At 55.9% G+C, this 19,005-nt stretch overlaps 8 protein-coding genes across 8 annotated transcripts; 3 read left to right on the top strand and 5 right to left on the bottom strand.

Annotated features, from left to right (window-relative positions):
* Positions 1 to 9: 9 nt before the first annotated feature.
* SODALDRAFT_326044 (ribonuclease H1 small subunit) lies at positions 10 to 973 on the top strand. Its single transcript, XM_028610065.1, has 2 exons — positions 10 to 411; positions 482 to 973. The coding sequence occupies exons 1-2, from the start codon at positions 231 to 233 to the stop codon at positions 805 to 807; spliced, it is 507 nt and encodes a 168-aa protein (XP_028469664.1). The 5' UTR covers positions 10 to 230; the 3' UTR covers positions 808 to 973.
* A 99-nt stretch (positions 974 to 1,072) lies between these two features.
* On the top strand, positions 1,073 to 4,875 carry SODALDRAFT_326045 (DNA replication licensing factor mcm6). Its single transcript, XM_028610066.1, has 3 exons — positions 1,073 to 1,551; positions 1,658 to 4,157; positions 4,307 to 4,875. The coding sequence occupies exons 1-3, from the start codon at positions 1,286 to 1,288 to the stop codon at positions 4,442 to 4,444; spliced, it is 2,904 nt and encodes a 967-aa protein (XP_028469665.1). The 5' UTR covers positions 1,073 to 1,285; the 3' UTR covers positions 4,445 to 4,875.
* A 588-nt stretch (positions 4,876 to 5,463) lies between these two features.
* Positions 5,464 to 10,518, bottom strand: SODALDRAFT_326046 (hypothetical protein). Its single transcript, XM_028610067.1, has 3 exons — positions 10,044 to 10,518; positions 9,266 to 9,785; positions 5,464 to 9,159 (listed from the first exon to the last, which is right to left on the bottom strand). Exons 1-3 carry the CDS (start codon positions 10,101 to 10,103, stop codon positions 5,840 to 5,842), a joined length of 3,900 nt encoding a protein of 1,299 aa, XP_028469666.1. The 5' UTR covers positions 10,104 to 10,518; the 3' UTR covers positions 5,464 to 5,839.
* Positions 10,519 to 10,881: 363 nt separating this feature from the next.
* On the bottom strand, positions 10,882 to 12,072 carry SODALDRAFT_286750 (mitochondrial F1F0 ATP synthase subunit F Atp17). Its single transcript, XM_028608554.1, has 5 exons — positions 11,996 to 12,072; positions 11,919 to 11,933; positions 11,555 to 11,708; positions 11,413 to 11,478; positions 10,882 to 11,343 (listed from the first exon to the last, which is right to left on the bottom strand). The coding sequence occupies exons 1-5, from the start codon at positions 12,041 to 12,043 to the stop codon at positions 11,318 to 11,320; spliced, it is 309 nt and encodes a 102-aa protein (XP_028469667.1). The 5' UTR covers positions 12,044 to 12,072; the 3' UTR covers positions 10,882 to 11,317.
* A 313-nt stretch (positions 12,073 to 12,385) lies between these two features.
* Positions 12,386 to 13,403, top strand: SODALDRAFT_374273 (NADH-ubiquinone oxidoreductase 21 kDa subunit; the record flags this gene model as incomplete). Its single annotated transcript, XM_028614662.1, has 3 exons — positions 12,386 to 12,564; positions 12,663 to 12,773; positions 12,888 to 13,403. The coding sequence occupies 3 exons, from the start codon at positions 12,386 to 12,388 to the stop codon at positions 13,195 to 13,197; spliced, it is 600 nt and encodes a 199-aa protein (XP_028469668.1). The 3' UTR covers positions 13,198 to 13,403.
* A 301-nt stretch (positions 13,404 to 13,704) lies between these two features.
* Positions 13,705 to 15,320, bottom strand: SODALDRAFT_326047 (ran binding protein in the microtubule-organising centre). The gene is made up of 4 exons (XM_028610068.1): positions 15,044 to 15,320; positions 14,881 to 14,966; positions 14,466 to 14,661; positions 13,705 to 14,253 (listed from the first exon to the last, which is right to left on the bottom strand). Exons 1-4 carry the CDS (start codon positions 15,137 to 15,139, stop codon positions 13,801 to 13,803), a joined length of 831 nt encoding a protein of 276 aa, XP_028469669.1. The 5' UTR covers positions 15,140 to 15,320; the 3' UTR covers positions 13,705 to 13,800.
* Positions 15,321 to 15,667: 347 nt separating this feature from the next.
* SODALDRAFT_1976 (hypothetical protein) lies at positions 15,668 to 16,441 on the bottom strand. The gene has a single exon (XM_028607179.1). The coding sequence runs from the start codon at positions 16,286 to 16,288 to the stop codon at positions 15,833 to 15,835; it is 456 nt and encodes a 151-aa protein (XP_028469670.1). The 5' UTR covers positions 16,289 to 16,441; the 3' UTR covers positions 15,668 to 15,832.
* Positions 16,275 to 17,642, bottom strand: SODALDRAFT_318674 (hypothetical protein; the record flags this gene model as incomplete). Its single annotated transcript, XM_028609388.1, has 3 exons — positions 16,275 to 16,982; positions 17,036 to 17,130; positions 17,180 to 17,642. 3 exons carry the CDS (start codon positions 17,640 to 17,642, stop codon positions 16,275 to 16,277), a joined length of 1,266 nt encoding a protein of 421 aa, XP_028469671.1.
* Between the last annotated feature and the right edge of the window lie 1,363 nt (positions 17,643 to 19,005).

Below are 19,005 nucleotides of genomic sequence, written 5' to 3' on the forward strand. Positions count from 1 at the left end.
GGTGAAGAGAAAGAACCCTAGATCTTGTCCACGAACGCTCCGTCTGTGCACGATAAGCACGCAGAACGCCTTATCGCCCCACCACACATGTCAATTGGGTCGCGTTCCTACTCGTCTCGAGATAACGTGCCATCCTCTCTCCATCCATGTACCTACGCAGTACGTAGACACAGCAACATCGCCGAAACCATCCATCGCCTCGCAGTCCGAATACTCGAAAAGTTCCCACCATGTCCCAAACCATGTTTTCAATCCAGTCAGGCGAAAGGGAAGCGCCCAAGGCCGTCGCCAATCTGCTCCCTTGCCGCATCCACCACGAGGGACCCGTGGGCTCAACAGACTCCTTCTGGAAGCCCACAACTACACCACCAAAAAGCTCAGGCTCATCGTCATCTCCTACTGCCCCGGAAGGTAAACGCCTTCCTTTTCTCGCGCCCGGGACCAATATTGGAAACTAGTAAACTCATATGGAGTAATTTAGGCGACAATCAGACAGCGTATTTTCGCGGAAGAAAACTACAAGGCCGGACCGTGAGGTTACCAGAGGGATATCGAGGCGTGGTGGTAGAGAAACAGCCCGAGGAACAACCAGCGGAAAGAGAGGCATGGCACCACTTTGAAGAGATGGATGGCGATGAGCAGAAGGAAGAGGCAGAAAAGGAGAAGCAGGGAGTTATGCGAATCACAGCCGAGTTTGACCGAGTGGTAGTATGGGGACACGAATCGACGGCGAACGCGGAGACGGATCCGCATGTGAGAGGCATAGAAGAGTGGGTGCAAGTAGCCGAGAGGATACACTCCTACTAGTCAGGGGAGAGGAGAAATGATAAGAGAGAGAAAGGCATCCTCTTTCCTATGCGGCTGGATTTTTGTCCTCGTCGGACTCCTTACGTCTCGGTCAGGTCTCGGTGACATTGTAGGTACTTCGTACTGGTACTCTGTACGAAGTGCATACTGACCTAAGCCAAACTCGGTTAGCGGAACGGCTGCAATCAATTAAAGACTTGTCGCGCTAAAACGCGTCGGGGGCACGAACCCCGCACGCGTCTTTCCCCTGAGGCTGAACGTTGAAGGCTGAAAATCAATTTACCGTTTTATTCCTTCATCCCCCACCTTGCAACTTTTCAGCCGCCACACCGACTTCCTTGCCCTCGACAATTCTCACGATCAGTTACCCAACCCACTGGCATCATCATATTCTCTCATCGTCTGAGATATAATACGACCAAGATATAAATACACCAAACAAGCCCTGTCGACGAGCCCCCCCCTCCAACCAGGCATCATGGCTGCCTCCAGCGACGCCGGCTACCTCATGTCCGACAGGGCGACAACCCCCAGGAGATTCCTTCATCCGAGCTCCTCCGCCGGTGCCCGCCCGCGTGCACCGCCCTCTGAGGGTACGACTGCCATCAGTGACGACGAGGCGGAAGGCTTCGCCGATGACCAGGTTCCCCGGAGCTCCAGGATACAGGATCCTGCGAGCGTCCCAAAAGTAGAGGATAAGATTGGTCTCATGGTGCAGGAACACTTTGAAGCATTCATCGAGGGGTATGACAAGGATATTTTTATTATTTTTTTCTCTCTCTTTCTCTTGCCTGATCTGGGCTCTTCTGAGTCCTGACACTTGACGAAAACTAAACAAATGCGCATACAGATTCGTCGACGAACCAGCCTCATCTGGTGGTGCCCCCACCCCCAGCGCCGTCACCACCGATAAGTACTACGTTGCCCAGATCCATGGCATGAGAACGTACCAGCTCTCGACCTTTTACGTCGACTTTAAGCACCTCGCCAGTTGGCAGAACGGCGAGCTGGCCGACGGTGTGATGCGCGGCTACTATCGCTTCTTGCCTTTCCTCACCGCAGCCCTCCACAATATGATCGCCAAGCACGAGCCCCAGTACTTCCGCGAGCACCGCCAACCCACCACTTCAAGCAACCTCACTACCTCGGCCGCCAGCCATGCCGGTTCGGCCAGCCAGTCCGAGATGGGCTCCAAGACGAGTAACCAGCAGACGGACAAGCTCTTCTCCATCGCCTTCTACAACCTGCCGCTGGTCTCTCGCGTCCGGAGCCTGCGCGCCGCCAACATCGGACAGCTGCTATCCATCTCCGGCACCGTCACCCGAACCTCCGAGGTCCGCCCCGAGCTGTCCGTGGCCACCTTCGTCTGCGAGGCATGCCGCACCGTCGTGCCCAACGTCGAGCAGACCTTCCGCTACACCGAGCCTACCCAGTGCCCCAACGGCACCTGCTCGAACCGCCAGGCCTGGCAGCTGGACATCCGCCAGAGTACGTTTGTGGACTGGCAGAAGGTCCGCATCCAGGAGAACAGCTCCGAGATCCCCACCGGCAGCATGCCGCGCACCATGGACGTCATCCTGCGCGGCGAGATTGTCGACCGGGCCAAGGCCGGCGAAAAGTGCATCTTCACCGGCGCCCTGATCGTCGTCCCCGACGTCAGCCAGCTGGGCATACCCGGTCTGAGGCCGACGGCCGTGCGCGACGACAGGAACGCCGCCCGCGGCGCCGACGCCGGCGGCTCCGGCGTGACGGGTCTCAAGAGCCTAGGTGTCCGAGACCTGACCTACCGCCTGGCTTTCCTCGCCTGCATGGTCATCCCTGACACGTCCTCGCCGGGCCAGTCTTCTTCCGGACAAATGGCCGATATCATCAACTCGCTGACCCAGGGCAACTCGACCGACTCGACCGACACCGTCGAAGAGGCCCAAGCTGCCGTGCTCGCCTCGATGAATCCCGCAGAAATCGAGGAGCTACGTGACATGGTCCACAGCGACCACATTTACTCACGGCTCGTCCAGTCATTGGCCCCCATGGTCTACGGCCACGAGGTCGTCAAGAAGGGCCTCCTGCTCCAACTCATGTCTGGCGTGCATAAAACGACGGCCGAGGGAATGGAGCTCCGTGGTGACCTTAACATTTGCATCGTCGGTGACCCGTCGACCTCCAAATCCCAGTTCCTCAAGTACATCTGCTCTTTCGCGCCTCGAGCCGTGTACACGAGCGGCAAGGCGTCTTCGGCCGCCGGTCTCACCGCCGCCGTCATCAAGGACGAGGAAACCGGCGAGTTCACCATCGAAGCCGGTGCGCTCATGCTAGCGGATAACGGCATCTGTGCCATCGACGAATTCGACAAGATGGACATCGTCGACCAGGTCGCCATCCACGAAGCCATGGAACAGCAAACCATCTCCATCGCCAAGGCCGGCATCCAGGCGACCTTGAACGCCAGGACGTCCATCCTCGCCGCCGCCAACCCCGTCGGAGGCCGTTACAACCGCAAGACGACGCTGCGCTCCAACATCAACATGAGCGCCCCCATCATGTCCCGCTTCGACCTCTTCTTCGTCATCCTCGACGAGTGCTCCGAGTCGGTCGACCGCCACCTGGCCGAGCACATCGTCGGCGTCCACCAGCTGCGCGACGCGGCCGTCGAGCCCGAGTTCAGCACCGAGCAGCTGCAGCGCTACATCCGGTTCGCGCGCACCTTCCGCCCCGAGTTCACCGACGAGGCGCGCGAGGCGCTGGTGCAGAAGTACAAGGAGCTGCGCGCCGACGACGCCCAGGGCGGCGTCGGCAAGAACAGCTACCGCATCACCGTGCGCCAGCTCGAGAGCCTGATCCGCCTGTCTGAGGCCATCGCCAAGGCCAACTGCGTCGAGGGCATCTCCTCCACCATGGTCATCGAGGCGTACAACCTCCTCCGCCAGAGCATCATCTCCGTCGAGCACGACGACGTCGAGTTCCGCGACGAAGAAGACGAGGAGGAAGCCCCTGTGGAGGATGGCGTGACGCTGCGCAGGGCCGCGCGGGAGGCGTCCGGCCAGGCGGCGGACGCGGACGCGGAGGGCGACGAGGAGATGGCCGACAGTGGCGGCAACGCGGCGCGGCAGCAGTCGCAGTCCCAGCCGGCGGAGAAGAAGAAGCAGACCATCACATACGACAAGTACATCAGCATGGTCAACATGTTCGTGCAGCGCGTCAACGAGGACGAGGCGTCCACTGGCGAGGGCATCGACGGCGAGACTCTGGTGCAATGGTATCTCGAGCAGAAGGAGGACGAGCTGGAGAGCGAGGAGGACTACCACCGCGAGCAGGGTCTTGCCAAGTTGGTACTGAAAAGGATGGTCAAGGTATGTTTCGAACCCGCTTTTTTTCTTTTTTTCTTTTTTCTTTTTTTTTTTCTTTCTTCTTCTTCTTCTTGGTTGTACGGCAGCACGTCGTCCCAGAACCAAGTGACACCGCGCAACGACAGCTAACAAGTCTTGTTTTCTTTGCACAGGAACACATCCTCATGGCCATCCGAAGCTCTTCGACCGAGGACGCCGACGGGGAAGACAACGCAGGAGAAGGCACGTCGTCGTCTGTCGATAAGATCGTTTACATCCTACACCCGAACTGCGCCGTCGAAGAGTTCTAATCCCTCCCCACCTATCTATCCATCTACCTGCAACTGCTCAGTGGAGGCGCCTTCTTCCGCCCTTTTTTTGTTTGTCTTGTCTGTGCGGCAAATGTATGGACGGATATGCATGTGTACATATATCCAACGGTTTCGTGCCAGTTTTCATACACGCCACACGAGCTGTCATGATGAAGGAGTCTTTGGGGTATTATAACATAGGCGGACGGAGTTTTAGGAGTTTAGTCGCATCATGATCAACCAGGAGGGTCAACGAGAGATGGTGATGCATGCATACGAAAATGAAAGAATAGACAGACCACCAGACTTGAAAGCTGCTGTTATTCCTCCTCCCAGCGGGATATGCGCTGTATGCGCTGTATGCGCCACGAGTCTTCACACTCATAACCCTTGGAGAAATCCTGATGAGGGTTTAAGTTAGACGTAACGGCACGGGTATTCATCATTTACTGTAAATTCGGGCTCAGTATCTGTCTGCTACGTCGTACGGTCCACGCTGCTACGGGTATTGCGATTACGTGCGCAGTGCTTCCTTCGTCCTCCCTGAACCTCCCCAACTACCACCAAAGCGGTGCCGCGCCGGCAACACCGACGATATTCGGCCGTTGCAGCCGCTGCTCATCCAGTCGTCCCGAGTCCAGAGGGGGAATAAGAATAATCCGCGTACGCCGCCATGACACGTCCCTCGTCCATGTGCCACCGCAAAATTCGTGAACAGACCCTTTTTCCCGCACCAAGTCCCCATGCCAGCGGGAGAGAGATCTCGATACACCGTCGAATATGTACGTGGCCCCATAAAGACCCCCGACGACCCTCCCAACACCTCCATGCCCTTCGGAAGAGGATAGGGGCGTTGCAGAGGTGCAAGCAACACCACGCCAAAAATAACATCGGGCTAAAGTGCCACGGAGGAGAACAAGAATAAAAATGGAAAAAATATAGAAAATATGAACATAGTTCGGTCGCTGTGGGCCGGTTTCGGTGCCCAATATCGCATCTCGTGCTGGTCACACATGGCGAATCGAGTTCCCCGTCCCCCCCCCCCCAGCCCTTGGGTGTTCGGGCTGTTGTTAATGGGGGACAACCAGACCGATCAAGACTCAAGTGCAAGCCACGTTGAGATATAGGAAACAGTCTCCTCCAGGAAAACCTCCCACGGGAAGGTATCCGTCTCCCAGGAAACAAACAATCGTACACGCCGCTCTGAGCCGATAACCGAGAGCAGGTTGGGCATTTCCGCCAAGACAACCCCACCGTGCTGTAGCTGTGTAAATGGTTGTATAACGTAGGCAGGGATGCATCGGCCATACTTTTTCACGGTTGAGCAGACATATTCCGTCGCAGAATAAAGGCCGAGTGTATCGCTCCGGGTTCCCACCTGAACAGGTCCGACGACTAATGGGAGCCATGTGCAGGAGGCGTCCGGCGAGTCCAATCCGACGATCTCCCTCGATATCCGCCTCGGCCTCCACGACCCCCGGAGGGACCTTGGGAAGGCTGATCCCCGGCTTGGGAGCTGGAGTCTCGTCCCTTGCCGGCCCGAGAGCCAACCGATGTGCGGGATCCTCTACCGGGGCCCCGGCGGGGGTTGCTCCGTGAGCGCAAAGCAGGGGCCGGGACGGATTTCCAAGTGCTCATGCCAGGAAACCGAATGCGATACTCGGGCCCGCCCCGAGCAGCTGCCGCGAAATCGTGTGGGATCCGTAGCTGCTCTGCGGACGTGGTGTCCCCGATTTCGAACCGCCGAACGTCATCTCCATCGGGCAGCGGCGCCGGATGCCACGCAGCGTCAGACACATCGCGGGGCACGCGGACGAGGGGCAGTGAACCCATTTCCTGCTCCTCGAAGCATTCTTCCGACAATGGTTTGCTCGTGAAACGCGTCAGATCGTCCCTGAACTCCTTCCGGGCAGATATATGCCCACGGGTCACGTCGGCATCCTGAGGGAGGCAAACCATGGCGGGGTAACGGTGGCCGGCCTCGTCCAGAGCACTCCTGCTCGATGGGTCCACGACCGATGCCTTGGCCGGGGTTACGACTTTACGCCCCGTGGGGGCTTTCCGGTCAGAGAAGAGATTTCGGAACCTCTCGTCCCAAGCGCCAGCCGTGGTGGACTGGGAGCCATCCGCTTCGCCAGAGGGAGCGTGGGCGTTATCCCGTTCAGCATGTGAGCCGCCGCGTGCACGATGTGAGGAGGTGGTAGTGGTGACCGTGGCAGTCGCAGTCGCAGTCGCGGTCGCAGTAGCAGTAGCACCGGCAGTCTCTTTGAACGGGGCCGGGTTCGCCCAGGAGAACGAAGAGCCCGCTTTGGATACAGAGGCCAATGTGGCCGCCGGAGCGGGGGGCAGCCTGACAATGGGCTGCGGGGGAGGGAGCGAAACGTGCGGATGTAGGGCATCACCATCGAACGCCGGGTGACCAGCTGCATCCGGGGGAGGTGGTGAGGGCGATTTTGGTCGGCTTGGCCCAAGGTCATAAGTCGGTTCATTCCGCACGTCCTTTGGAGGGTGAGGGAAGAATCGGGACGGTCGGGGTTGCGATGCGGACGAAGCAGGGTGAAGCACAGAGCCACCCAGTCCGCCAGCGCTAGTCGAAGGACGATCGGCTTGGGAAACATCTGCCCGAGAGGGCTGCAAGGCAGGAAGCTTCGTCGCAGGCCGCCAGGTATCCGTGACGTCGGGGATCGTGTCGGCGAAGGTGAGTCCGCGCTCGGAAAGCTGTCTTTCCTGCTCGGCTTGACGCAGAATCAGGTCGCTCCGGACCGCCCTGTCGTTGTCAGCGATCGCAGCGGTCCACCGGCTTCGTGTGGCGGCATTCGGCTCGGGCTGTACGCCGGGTTCATGCGCCCTCTGCTGAGTGCTAGGTGGGGCTATAGGCGCGGGTCCCTTTCTGGAGTGGGACGGATCGATTTGTGGCGGTGAACCAATGGCCGGCGCACGTCCAAGGTTTGCGTTGAAGGTGCCGTTGCCCAGGCCGCGAGTGTTGTTTGGAGCCCAGACGCTTCCTGAAGGTTGCGGGGCCGGAACACCCCAAGTAGCAGTAGCGAAATGATCTGGCTGAGACGTCTGCGATGAATTCCAGGAACTGTTCGACCGCGCATCCTGTCGCCCGCGAAAGTGCGTCGGAAGCGTATCGGTATTGGTGTCCGCCGCGGATCTGACGTCTTGACGACCAAGAATGTGTGACGGAACTGTAGAATTTCCGGCAGCGCCCGGTCCGCTCGGGGACTTTTCGAGCAACTTCTCGGCGAGGGGTTTGTCGGCGGAAGGGAACTCCTGCGCTGCAGAGAGATGGGCGGAAGAACGGCCGGGGCTCACCGCCGAATCCTTGGAATGCGACGCAGAGCTCGTCTCGATCCGAGTGGGGCGTTGTTGAATGTGCGGGGCCGGCGTAGGCTTCTCTTCTTGGGACGTTGATTCCTTCGTCGACTTGCGCTCGGGCGGAGGGCCCAACTTCTCGAGCTTGGCCTTGATCCGCTCGCGTCTCTCGGCCTCCTCTCGAGCTTCCTGCTCGCGGCGTCGCTGCATTGCCAGCTCTCGCTTTTCGCGCATGACTTTCTTCTGATATTCGAATTCGTCCTCGGCGGTCCTCTCCGGCTGGCTGACGACTGCGGAAGGGACGGCGGTGTGAAGCGTGGCGTGTGATGTGGCAGGGGAAACATGAGGTCGCCAGGTTTGGCTAGGTTGGTGCATCCGCGGTCCACTGTGAAGACCAGAGGGGGAGAAGCCACGAGGCGAGGCCGGGCTCTCAATCGACGCCGTGAGGGAGCCGCTACGGGCTCCGGGCGGGGGTAGGTCATCGGCGGGGATATTTTGGTCATGTCCCTTGAAAAAGGGCCTTTGCGGATAAGCAGGATTGCTTGCGCTAACGGAAGACGAGCCGCGGCGTCGGCCATAGTGACCGTCCTGGGCAGTTGTTCTACTCGTCTGAAAGGCAGGAGACGGCTCAGGCTGGTCGAGCTGGGGGCGTTGTAGGAGAGCGGGTTGTTTGGGATGCTGATCGGCCCGCCAGGAAGGTCGACGATCAGGTGCCGGTTCATATCGACCAGAGTGCGAGTTGTAAAGCTCTCTGTTGCCAGCTCCAGGTCCATCGCGCCACGCCGACCTGCTAAAGTCGTCCGGTGCTATCTCTCGAGGGGCACCGTGTGGCTGTGGCTGTGGCTCGGGGCGGCCCGGGACAGCATGACCATGCTGATCCCTGGGATGTACGCGAGGCTGAGACTGGAAAGGAGGCGGCTCCGCAACGACGGGCGGTGTTCTGTCGACGGGGGGGAGCTTCCCCCAGGGACTTTTGGCCTGGGTAGTCGGCGCAGGAGGTTTGGCGACCAAGGTGGCCTTCTCGGCCGAGGCCCCCTTAAGAATTAAGCCTTTTCCTGAAGCGAGAAGACCGGGTTTCATGGTCGGAGAAGCGGTGACGGCATCGGGCTCAGCGGGTGACCTGGGCTTGTTGTCGGGAGGAAGCGGCTTTTCCTTGGGCGGGGTCGGCTGGCGATCAGGAGAGGGGGCCGTGGTTCCTTCGGAAGGTTGGGGGAGGGTAACCTTGGTACCGTCGGTCCAAGTGATAGTATCAGGCGCCCAGTCATCGTCATCATCGTCAATGTCTGCCCAGTTGTTCTGTCCCTGTGTGCTCTCCGGTCCGAGTCGGTTTGCCATATGAATACCGTATTTCTGCAGCTCCTCGTCGGTAAGTTTTCTGGGATCAGGGACAGGAACGGCTGCGGAACATGAGTCAGTATGATGAAAGGCAAACCCCCAGTCAGGGGGGTATCGGTTATGGTGACGAAGAAGAGTTCGTTCGTGAAGGAAAACCAGGCGACTCACGGCGATTCTTGTTCCAGACAGCATTCGCGTCAGGTCCAGTTGATGTCTTGCCACCGTTCATCACAGAGGAAAATTTAGGCCCTGTTCCTGAACCGCCGCCCGTCTTGGCCACCAGTCTTGGGCGGGAACCAGACAGGGCTGCGGTGCCTGACGAGGCGGCATTCACAGCAGACGGGGTAGTACCCTTGTCGTTGGCCTTGGACGTCGAACTACTTGCGGCCGCCTTGGCAGCAAGAAAAGTCTTGTTAACCGAGACGGCTTTGAAGGTGGTGTGCTTTTTGAGGGTCGTCGAAGAACGAGGTTGAGATTTGTCGCCATCTTTGGATTTGCTGGTAGAATCGCCCCGTGATGCTTCTGTGTCGGATCCTCCGCTCACACTGACTTCGGCCGAGTGGGCTTGATCCTCAACGCTGGTAATATGTTTATTCTCGATTTCGTCGGGAGCGGGGCTCCCATTTACGCTTGGACGATTGAGGGTGACATGTTGGGAGGCGGAGTCAGCATTGCCAGACTGATTAGACTAGAAGGTATATTAGCAATCCGACATGCGGAATGGCCGAGATGGAGATGGCGAAGGAAGTGCGGTCCCCAAGAAAAGAAACAAAGTAAAAAAAGAAAGAAAATAAAAAGAAAAGAGAAAAAGAAAAAGAGAAAACCGAATCTGTCCTTGTTTGATGTCTGCCTTGAGCTTGGCTGGATTGGGCTCCAAGAGACACGAGGCAAGAAGAGCAGACCGTAAGGGAAGCGTGGACAGGAAGGTCATGCAGTCAGCACTCACGAGGTTCGCGTCATGGGTAGAAGCATCGACAGAGGGATCCGTAGGAGCCTCTGTTGCCATCGTCGTGGCGAGGCCGATTCGTTAGAGGCGGCCGGAAGTGAAGTACTGAAGCACTTTGGTTGAAGAGTGGTGGGGGCAATCTCGAGGCAATCGTCGCCGAACGCTCCAAAGAAATGGAAGAAATTAAATCAGGTGACGGGTGATGGGTGATGGGTGACGAGTGGCCGGTCGATGACAGGAGTCGCAAAGCGGGAGGTCGTTGGGTCGGAACGATCGATCGCAAAAGAGAGATAGAGTCTCCGGGGGCAGCGTCTTTCCCCCTGCCAGGAAGACGGCTGATTAGATGCAACGTGTGCCTGTGCAATATGCAACGGCAGGGAAACAAAGAAGAATTAAACGTAAGAAAATATGGGCAACGTAAATGGGGAGATGAGGGGAGGTAGGTTTAGGTAGGTCGACGAGGAGACGTTCTGTGGGAAGGAAGCTTGCGGCTGGTTGTTGCAAGTTGATTTTCCGAAAGCGAAAGCTGCAAGTCCAGGCCTCTTGGGTCCTAGTTGGGTTTAGCGCCCAAGGCCCGCATTCAGAGTACGTGTAGGTACCTATTCGGTTTAGGTATTACACGTGTACTTCGTATTGAGTGCGGAGTACAGTTGCGCGAGAGGTATGACCGTACCAGCACGTTGACTTGGATACCTAAATTTTAAGGTACACTGTCAGACCTAGCATGACGGAACAAACAGTCAAGGCCCAGCCGGCCTCGAGACAGGCTGACACCGAACTTTGGGTACTGGACAGTGCGATTACATTGTAATACACCGGGTGCAATGCATCCATCATGGGGTAGGGATACAGTACAAGTTGTTCAATAGCAACAGAAGAATCATTGTCCACTCCATTCCATCCCACCTTCCCATGTTCCCGCACTACACGTGTATATGTTTCAACTACTATTATGCTGAGGTTGTGAAGGGCTCACCGGATAACCACAACTGCTGATGACACCCCAGGTCGGGTCACTTGAATAGCATACCTTACTTACAGTAGCGAAATATGCATGGGTCAAGCTTCGACAAGCTCCGCGGCGTATCTGTTTCTGTAAATTTATACCGCACGCTCGGATCAAACGACTTCGCATCATCTCTGGGGACGCCTCGAAACGTGAAACACAAAGGGAATCTCTCAGTTAAGGGGTCCGTTGGAACAACGTCTATATGTACACGCCTGTCGATCTATACTAGGCGAATGAAGCTATCATTGTCCTTCCGTACTCCTTCTTAGTGAGCATTGTTCTTGGCGTGGCCTATGGATAGAGATAGAAAATATGTCAGCAACAACTCGGCTCAAACACACAGCAGAACAAACAACGTACGGAGGTGGAAGTAGTAGCTCTGGAGGTAGCCGATGCCAAGAACGAGCGCAATGGCGTGAACGATGGCTATCTGTTCGTCAGCATGGACAGTCCCATTTTGGTTTTCCCTGCCCCCTCTCCACAAATTCGCGAATTTACGTACGCATGCCCGACGCATTCTTGCCGTTGAAGTACTTCTTGCCGTACCATCCGAGGAGGCCCTTGGCCTCGGGCTCGGGGGCAGGTCCACGGGGGAGCCTCTCGTAGAACTTGCCAACGTTGGCCATGCGGGCGGCGTTGGGGTTCGCACCAAGAGCCTAGAGTCGTGAACAATCATGCGTCAGCCGTTATGTCGTTGATCCCGAGAAGAAGAAAAAATCTTTCCGGCCCTCGTCGACGTCCAAGCCATTCCCCAGTGTCCTATCAACTCGGAAGCCGCGCGAAGAACGGCCAAAGATGGAAGAAGAAGAAGAAGAAAAAAAGTCGAATTCGAAGGTCTATTCGGTTTGGACGAGGGAATATCGTACCTTGGGAGAGGCGACCTGATTTCGATTCAAGTTAGCACGGTGTTGCAAGATTCCTCGATTCGGAAGAGCGGATATACCTTGGGCGGGATGAGGGTCGAGAGACCACGGCGCGCAACGTAGCTCATGATGTCGGTCGTTCCAAGTAGAAACCAAGGGGGGGAGGTTCCAATCGACAAGGGTTGCAGGCACTCAATTGGCAATTGAATTGACTACTGTGACGACGTAGGTAGGTTGATGATCCAAAGTTCGGAGACATCGATTTGCCGCGGGACTGGAATGGGCACGAAAACCCACACACCACACAGTAGCGGGAAAAAGTTTATGCGACAACCAATCACAACCTACCAATTCCCGACCCGGGAGTTGCCCTCGTTCAACGACGAGCAATCAATCCATTCGAGAACCCATTGTTCCATAACCGTCACAAAAAACGACAGTCGTCAAGTCAAGGCCATATCCCATCCACAATGGCCGCCCTCCGACCCCAGAACGCCTCGAGGCTGCTGCGCACCGCCGGATCGGCTATCCCGCGGGCCTCGCTGCCATTGACCGCACGCCGATCCGTCGCAACATCAGCCACTCCCGCTCTGCCCACCACCGACCAGAACCGGCCAGACTACACCACTCCTAACGACAAGGCGACCTCGTGAGTTTTTGCGGCGGGTTGAGGAATTACGAAAAGGAGGAAAAAGAAGAAGAAGAAGAAAAAGAAAAAGAAACGAAAGGCTTACGCGTTGGACACAGGACTTTCACCCCCGTCCCCAAGCACATTCAGGATGGCAGCGAAGATACTCCCTACCTCCAGGCTGCCGTGGTTTCCGGCGCGCCCATAGAGCTTCAGGCCCGCACAGTCCGGTATGTACAGAAATGAGCCCGATTTCTTCCACGACTCGCATTTTATCCGGTGGCTGCTCTCTCCGCGTCATTCTCAGCCAGCTGATTCGACTTTCTCTTCTTTCTTCTCTTTAGCATTTACCAAGAAGCCAAACCCGCCACCCAGTCCGGCGAGTGGAAGGGCCACCATTGGCGTATGGACTGGGACATCCTCCCCAAGGGCCATCGGTGGGAGAACCCGTTAATGGGCTGGCAGTCCTCGGCCGATTTCGTGCAGGGCACCAGGATCAACTTCAGGACCAAGGAGGACGCTATCCGTTTCGCCGAGAAACAAGGGTACGAGTACTTCGTGCAGGAACCCCAGAGCCGGAAGTTCACCGCCAAGGCGTACGCCAACAATTTCCTGTATTCTCCGAAGAAGCTGAAGCACATTCGAACCAAGTAGAAGGTTGGAAGAGCACCAGGAGGCATTTGTAGTTGTAGGGTTAGGAAGAGGGAAGAGGGGAGAAGGAAGATCCTCTGGTGTACATAAGATTGCGAGGAACTTCAGTAACGTTGCCTGACCAACTTCTGTTTGCGAGTGCAATGTTAATTAAATGGTGACCGAAACCAAGCCGTGTCTGATGAGTACAAGGCCTTCTAACTCTAGAGAGACTCTTCCCGTGTCAATGTAATAAGTTCTGTCCAGGAAGCACTGCTATAAGCATGTGAATTGTGGTTTCGTGTAAACTCTTTCGCCAAGACTTTCCCGTCCCGTTACATGTCTCATGCGAGACAAATCATAACAGTAAAAATATCATTACACGCCCTCCGTAGAGGCCAATATGAAGTATGAACGCCGCTTCGCAATCGGTTCCAGAAGCACCCAATTCCGTCCGTATCCGTTATCGTGAAACCCGTATCGCTGAAGGCCCAACCGAATAAAAGACGGGGAAAAAAAAGAAAAAGAAAAGGGTCATCGATACTCGTAAACCCGTCATAATTCGTCGATCCATAACCCATCCACCCATCGTCTCGTATAAGACGCCGCAGCGCCAGCTCTCGCTTCCTACGACAGGAGCATGGGATCCACACTGGGTTGTGAGCCATCCGGGCGGATCTCGATCCTCTCCGGGATTGGCTTCTTTGCCTCCCGCGCACTGGCTTCGGCCCACACCCTCATGCGGGAAAGTTGCCGAATGGCCGCTTCTTTTCGTTGCGACTGGCGGCTCAGAATGGCCGCGTTCACCATTTCCGCCACATCTCGTCTCAGATGAGGATGAAGAAGCGCGACATGGGAAGGATCGAGATCATCATTATGGGGGAAGATTAAAAGACCCATCGTATCCTCTAGGTCCCTCAGGAACTGTGGATTAGTCGGTGCCCGGGGCGCAAGATATGTGGTTGCGAACTCCAGCGCCGGGATGATATCGCCTTCTGGTGTCGCCGTACACTTCCGGATCAACTCGACCAGCTGAAGGCGCAGTAAAGCAAAATGGAGCGCCGCGTCTCGGTCAAGTATCTGGCATTCAATGTTAGATCGAGCCGCCAAAGCCCAAAAAGGCAGGAAACCGCACAAAAAAAAATCCCGAGTAGAAAGATTTATGCTCATAAAAAGGTGGTTGGTTCTCATCAACGATCCGAAGACCATATGAGTGGTGCATGTACAACTCGACGTCTAATCATAGCAAAGCGGATGGAAGGAAAACATAACAGGCTGAAGACACCGCTTACCTCATGATCAAAGTCGTTCAATGCCTCGATAGCGGGCATAACATTTCCCTTGTGTATGTAATTCCGTATGTGCTGACGAAGTTTGATAGACCCCTGTGATGGATACGGCATGAGGTTGGCTTCCTTGCTGAAATGGGCAGCAGTCTGTGAGTAGCCTTCCATTGTCAGGTAGTCTAGAATCAGCGCATGGATGTCGCTGAACCAGCAGAGATGTTAGTTCGGAAACCAAAACCAGGCCTGCCGAGCGTTGCAAAGATGACAAAGAAGTGCATTGGGTGCATCAGGAACTAATTTGATATCGACTTTCTCCGCACGGAATTCTAGGAGAGATTCCCATTGTGATAGTTGTTCATCATATGATATGGGCAAGAAAAGGAAAAGCAGCTGAGAAAACAAGAGATGAAAGCGGGCGTACCTCTTGGGGACCTTGACATTGGCCACCCTGTCTGCGAAGGTTTGCGTCACATGCTTCGCAGGTGTGGTTGTTGATGCTGACGACGCCTGTGGAATCTCTTGTATTAGCAGCTGCGGGCACGGCCTATGCGGCAAGTAGGCACACGGCATAGCGGTCAACATACCATGATTCTTTCCAAGGTTTGACGGAGGAGGCGCGCGGCAGCTCGGTTCCAGGTCGCAACAGAGGCCAAGTCGTCAGGATCAGGAAATCCTGACATGCGTCTTCGGGAAGCACAAAACAGATGGACAGATGGACGTGAGATTAGAAAGTGTAGAGACCGAGGGAGGTTTGTAGAGAGCAGAAGAAGAACATTAAATAATTAGTAAGAACAAGGTTGAGGAAGAGTTTGGAGGAGCTTGACAAGTGAGGAGCTTGGAAGGAAAGAATCAGCAAGGACGCTGGCTTTTGTAGGTTTGGGGCCAAAATCAGACTTCGCAAAAGGTACGTACCTGTGACGACTGTGGGTCCTAAGTATGGGTACGGATTTACCTTCAGAATTGTGTCCGTAAGGTGGTATTACGGAGTTCGGATTAATTACAAAACCCGGACCGTCCAGTGTCCGGAGATACCCTATCGCTGAAGCCAAGTGTTTATCTCTCTGCGAAATATCTCGGTAAGGTACTTATAGCTAATACTACCTTTACCTTATATACTATGGAAAGCGTGTGACGCTGCCGAGGGAGCAGCTTTCTGATTGCCCCTAATGTAAACGTACAACGCACAACTGTATCGTGTCGCATTGGCACGAGCCTCGGAAAAAAGTGTAACAAAAAGGACACTCAGCCGGGTGGGCAACAAGAAACCACTGAGGCAGTCACTTCATCAAGGCAGTAAGCTCATTCAGCTTCCGAGTTAAATATTTCACCAGCTATTATCACCGGAACAATGGAATTGTGACCTTATTGTACGGCTATGACGTTGCCCTTGTGTTAATTAGCACAACTCTAACAATGTTCACGCAACTGCCAAACTGTCTCCATGCCCGTCCTTCCTTCAACAAAGTAACCACGGGGACAGGTATGTCTTGCTGCGCCTGCCAGCCACACAGACTCTGCAGAGAACGCCCCTTCCCACTATGGCCCCTGGTGGATCTGAAACATTTGCCTCTATCAACCTTCCGGACACTTCCACCGTGACTATCTCGAAGCAATCCGCCTGTGACCACTTTGGAACTTTTTCGTGGGGCTTTCCCCAATACGTGGTTCAGCTGGCCGCTTTCCATGTCTGGACAGCGATAGGTTCTCGAGCAATGTATTGCTGCGGCTGCGCATGGTAAAGCCCAGGATGCCTTTGGTCGGAGTATGGGGACTTTGCGCGACCGTCTTTGGGTGGGAAATGCTGGTGTCCTTGTCCTACTGTTGAACATCCGTCGTCTCCTCGCTGGTCACCTCGACTTCGGCCTCGACACCAGACATGACCTCCTCCTCGTCGTAGTAGTAGGGTGAGTCAGAATCGGAGTCGTCTTCTGGCTCGGCAGCTCCGCATAGCGATGCCATACGCGCAATGTCCCACTGGAGCATGAGGATGTCGTAGTCGGGCAGATGATCCTTTTTGTTTGCGTTGATGGTGAAAATTTGCCCATCGAGGATGGGGGCGTTCGTACGTAAGTCGATGTCTCGGGGCTCTCGCTCCATGACTCCGCGGGAGGTCCTTAGTAGGACCTCCCGAGCGGATGTCCTCATGTCGCCGGCCATCTCCGACATCTTCTGAACCTGACGGCGCTTCAACCAGTGGAAAACAACCTGTATACTCCACGGGCCCTCCTCCTTTTCATCGGTTGAGCGTAGGGGGAACAGAGCGAAATCGTACCGAGACCAGGCAGCATGCATGTTTGGCGAAAGGCATATGACATTGCCAATGACGTCAATGCCCTTGGTTGTGCCGTCCGGAAAAAGCGTCTCGGAGATAGCTGTTTCTCTGTCCGCGCCCCACAGCCGAGCGAGAGTGTCCTTGAGGGCCGACTTGGTTTGCCGGGCGCTTGCGGCACCGAATGGGTAGATGTGCGCCACATGGGGCTCTCGAGCCCCGGTCAAAACACAGACCCGGTCGCGAGCAATGCACTATTGAAGAGTGTTGGTCTCTTGGCAAGCCGGAACGTATCTTCATCACTTACGAGTTCTTTCACTTTTCTGGACCTGGGTGTCTTAGACACTGGTGGCCCTCCTTCTCCAAGACGCTTCTGGTCGCCCGACAGGGGCTGCGTGAAGACTATGCGCAGGTGTTAGGTCCGACATGCTGTGGGGACCTGGCAACTTACATATCTTGAAGTGGAGATCCCATGCCTCCACTATGGCCTTGATGTCCTCGAAATACTCTGGGACAGTTTCCGCCGAGTCGAGAGTTCTCTCCAGCTTGAGCATTTCTTTGATGTTGGTGATTTGGAGCAGTGCCCAGGACAGGGCACTGGTGATGTAAGAGAATTGCTCGTCGCTGACCGTGTTCTTCTGACTATACTCCTTGAGGAGGCGGTCGTAGAGCTTGTGAATGACGCGCTGTCTGACGCTCTTCTCCAGGTCGGTTTCCGTGTTCATGTAGTCGAAGCCTTTTGCACTCTGTGGTATGCGCTGACGAGGTGCACAGACACTGAGCGCGACATAGGCCAGGTCCTGGCGGCGGAAACCGCCCACTTGCTCAGTGCACATCTCCCGGAACTTCTGAAGGCGGTCGTGCCACGCTGGGGCGTCCCCTTGAATGCGAATGTTTTCCGGGACGGCCGACATTGTGTACTGGCTTCTTTGGGATGGAGGGATGGATGTCCGTGACTTGTATGGCGGTAAGGGGTTGACAGTGCAGCTTAGTGATGGTAAAGTAGAGTGATGGCGATTGTGCGAGTGGGTGGTCCGAATTTATAATCTTGGTGGCCGGTGGGATTAAAGTTTGCGTGCGTGTTGATGAGGCAGCCATAGGGACCTGAGGCGCGCAGGGCGGACAGTGGCTTACCTTACTTTTTCGGCGCTATGGCTAGATTATTGAAACCTTGACTTCCAGGGCAGCGCAGAGGCTGGAGGGTAAATCCTCGAGTTGAACCTAATTTTGTGACTCACGTTGCGAGTTACAATTGCTTCATCTATCCACCTGAATGCCTGGCCCAATGCATTACCCATCATGCCAAACAGACCTACTAGCTTCCTAGTTTACTCGAGTTTCAGATCTACTTGCATCTGAGACCTTCTTGACTCCCAGACCTACTTGCCTATCTGGCTAATTTGCCTATTAGACCCCCCCCCCCCCTTTGGCAGCTGGCCGAAAGACCTGACGCTCAAGGAGATCGGCAGGCACTCGAGCATCCAGGAGCAGCAACTCATCGACACGTACACACCCGGCATCTTTTCCCGTGTGCTTGGATAGCATTAGACGGAGATCCAGGTCCTCATGGCCAGAGTGAGGAACGACCTCAAGACCCCGGTGCTGTCTATCTCCTGGATGGCTCTGGCAAGGAATACGAGGGCTTCCTGTTGTGCCTGGACTGCGATGGCATTGGCATCGTATGCTGGGACTCGGCGCATGCTGTACTGCCTAGGTAATACCCAACAACGGTAGACCACTCCTCAGCCAGGAGAGTCGCAGATCGGCCACGGAAGCTCTGTCAGGTGCCCAGCTCCCCATCTCCAACCGCCGGTACGGATCTGCCTCGGCAGGAAGACGACAAAGACCATGCCCTCCACTTGACAGCGGGGCTGAACGTGTGGGCTTTCCTGAGCAGACTGGGGCGCGACCCAGATATAGCCATCGCCTAATCATCCCTGGCCACCCATCCTTATCTCGCGCGCGCCGAGGCACCATCGTGGAAGATTTGGCGTTGTCCGCATCGCGCCGTCCGAAGCATATCGCACGGGCTTGTGGTCGGCCGTCGGGCGTGGTCCGAAGAGCCTCCTCGACTCTCTCCATGACGCAGTCGAGTAAGAGGCGACCCCGGACGGCTCCTCCCAAAGTGGTGGTCTGTTGGGGGCGGCGTCTGCAATTAGCGACGGCCAACCAGGCGGGGGCGAAAACCTGTAGCCGCTGGCGCCCAAAAAGGGCACCCTCGGCAGCGTCACACGCACTTATGGTGGAGTCGGTGCGAATAGACTAGGTAGTCCCTAC

This window comes from Sodiomyces alkalinus (genome assembly GCF_003711515.1).
Source record: "Sodiomyces alkalinus F11 unplaced genomic scaffold SODALscaffold_1, whole genome shotgun sequence".
Taxonomy (NCBI): domain Eukaryota; kingdom Fungi; phylum Ascomycota; class Sordariomycetes; order Glomerellales; family Plectosphaerellaceae; genus Sodiomyces; species Sodiomyces alkalinus.

Coding starts and splice junctions, on each gene's coding strand:
- SODALDRAFT_326044 (XM_028610065.1), top strand. CDS start 231: ATGTCCCAAACCATGTTTTCAATCCAGTCAGGCGAAAGGGAAGCGCCC. Junction 412..481: donor ATCTCCTACTGCCCCGGAAG/GTAAACGCCTTC, acceptor GGAGTAATTTAG/GCGACAATCAGACAGCGTAT.
- SODALDRAFT_326045 (XM_028610066.1), top strand. CDS start 1,286: ATGGCTGCCTCCAGCGACGCCGGCTACCTCATGTCCGACAGGGCGACA. Junction 1,552..1,657: donor TTTGAAGCATTCATCGAGGG/GTATGACAAGGA, acceptor ATGCGCATACAG/ATTCGTCGACGAACCAGCCT. Junction 4,158..4,306: donor TACTGAAAAGGATGGTCAAG/GTATGTTTCGAA, acceptor TTCTTTGCACAG/GAACACATCCTCATGGCCAT.
- SODALDRAFT_326046 (XM_028610067.1), bottom strand. CDS start 10,103: ATGGCAACAGAGGCTCCTACGGATCCCTCTGTCGATGCTTCTACCCAT. Junction 9,786..10,043: donor CTACCCATGACGCGAACCTC/GTGAGTGCTGAC, acceptor TATACCTTCTAG/TCTAATCAGTCTGGCAATGC. Junction 9,160..9,265: donor TGTCTGGAACAAGAATCGCC/GTGAGTCGCCTG, acceptor CATGTTCCGCAG/CCGTTCCTGTCCCTGATCCC.
- SODALDRAFT_286750 (XM_028608554.1), bottom strand. CDS start 12,043: ATGAGCTACGTTGCGCGCCGTGGTCTCTCGACCCTCATCCCGCCCAAG. Junction 11,479..11,554: donor CAAGAATGCGTCGGGCATGC/GTACGTAAATTC, acceptor ACGAACAGATAG/CCATCGTTCACGCCATTGCG. Junction 11,344..11,412: donor GAGCTACTACTTCCACCTCC/GTACGTTGTTTG, acceptor CTCTATCCATAG/GCCACGCCAAGAACAATGCT.
- SODALDRAFT_326047 (XM_028610068.1), bottom strand. CDS start 15,139: ATGTCAGGATTTCCTGATCCTGACGACTTGGCCTCTGTTGCGACCTGG. Junction 14,967..15,043: donor AAACCTTGGAAAGAATCATG/GTATGTTGACCG, acceptor GAGATTCCACAG/GCGTCGTCAGCATCAACAAC. Junction 14,254..14,465: donor TGAACGACTTTGATCATGAG/GTAAGCGGTGTC, acceptor ATTGAATGCCAG/ATACTTGACCGAGACGCGGC.
- SODALDRAFT_1976 (XM_028607179.1), bottom strand. CDS start 16,288: ATGTTCAACAGTAGGACAAGGACACCAGCATTTCCCACCCAAAGACGG.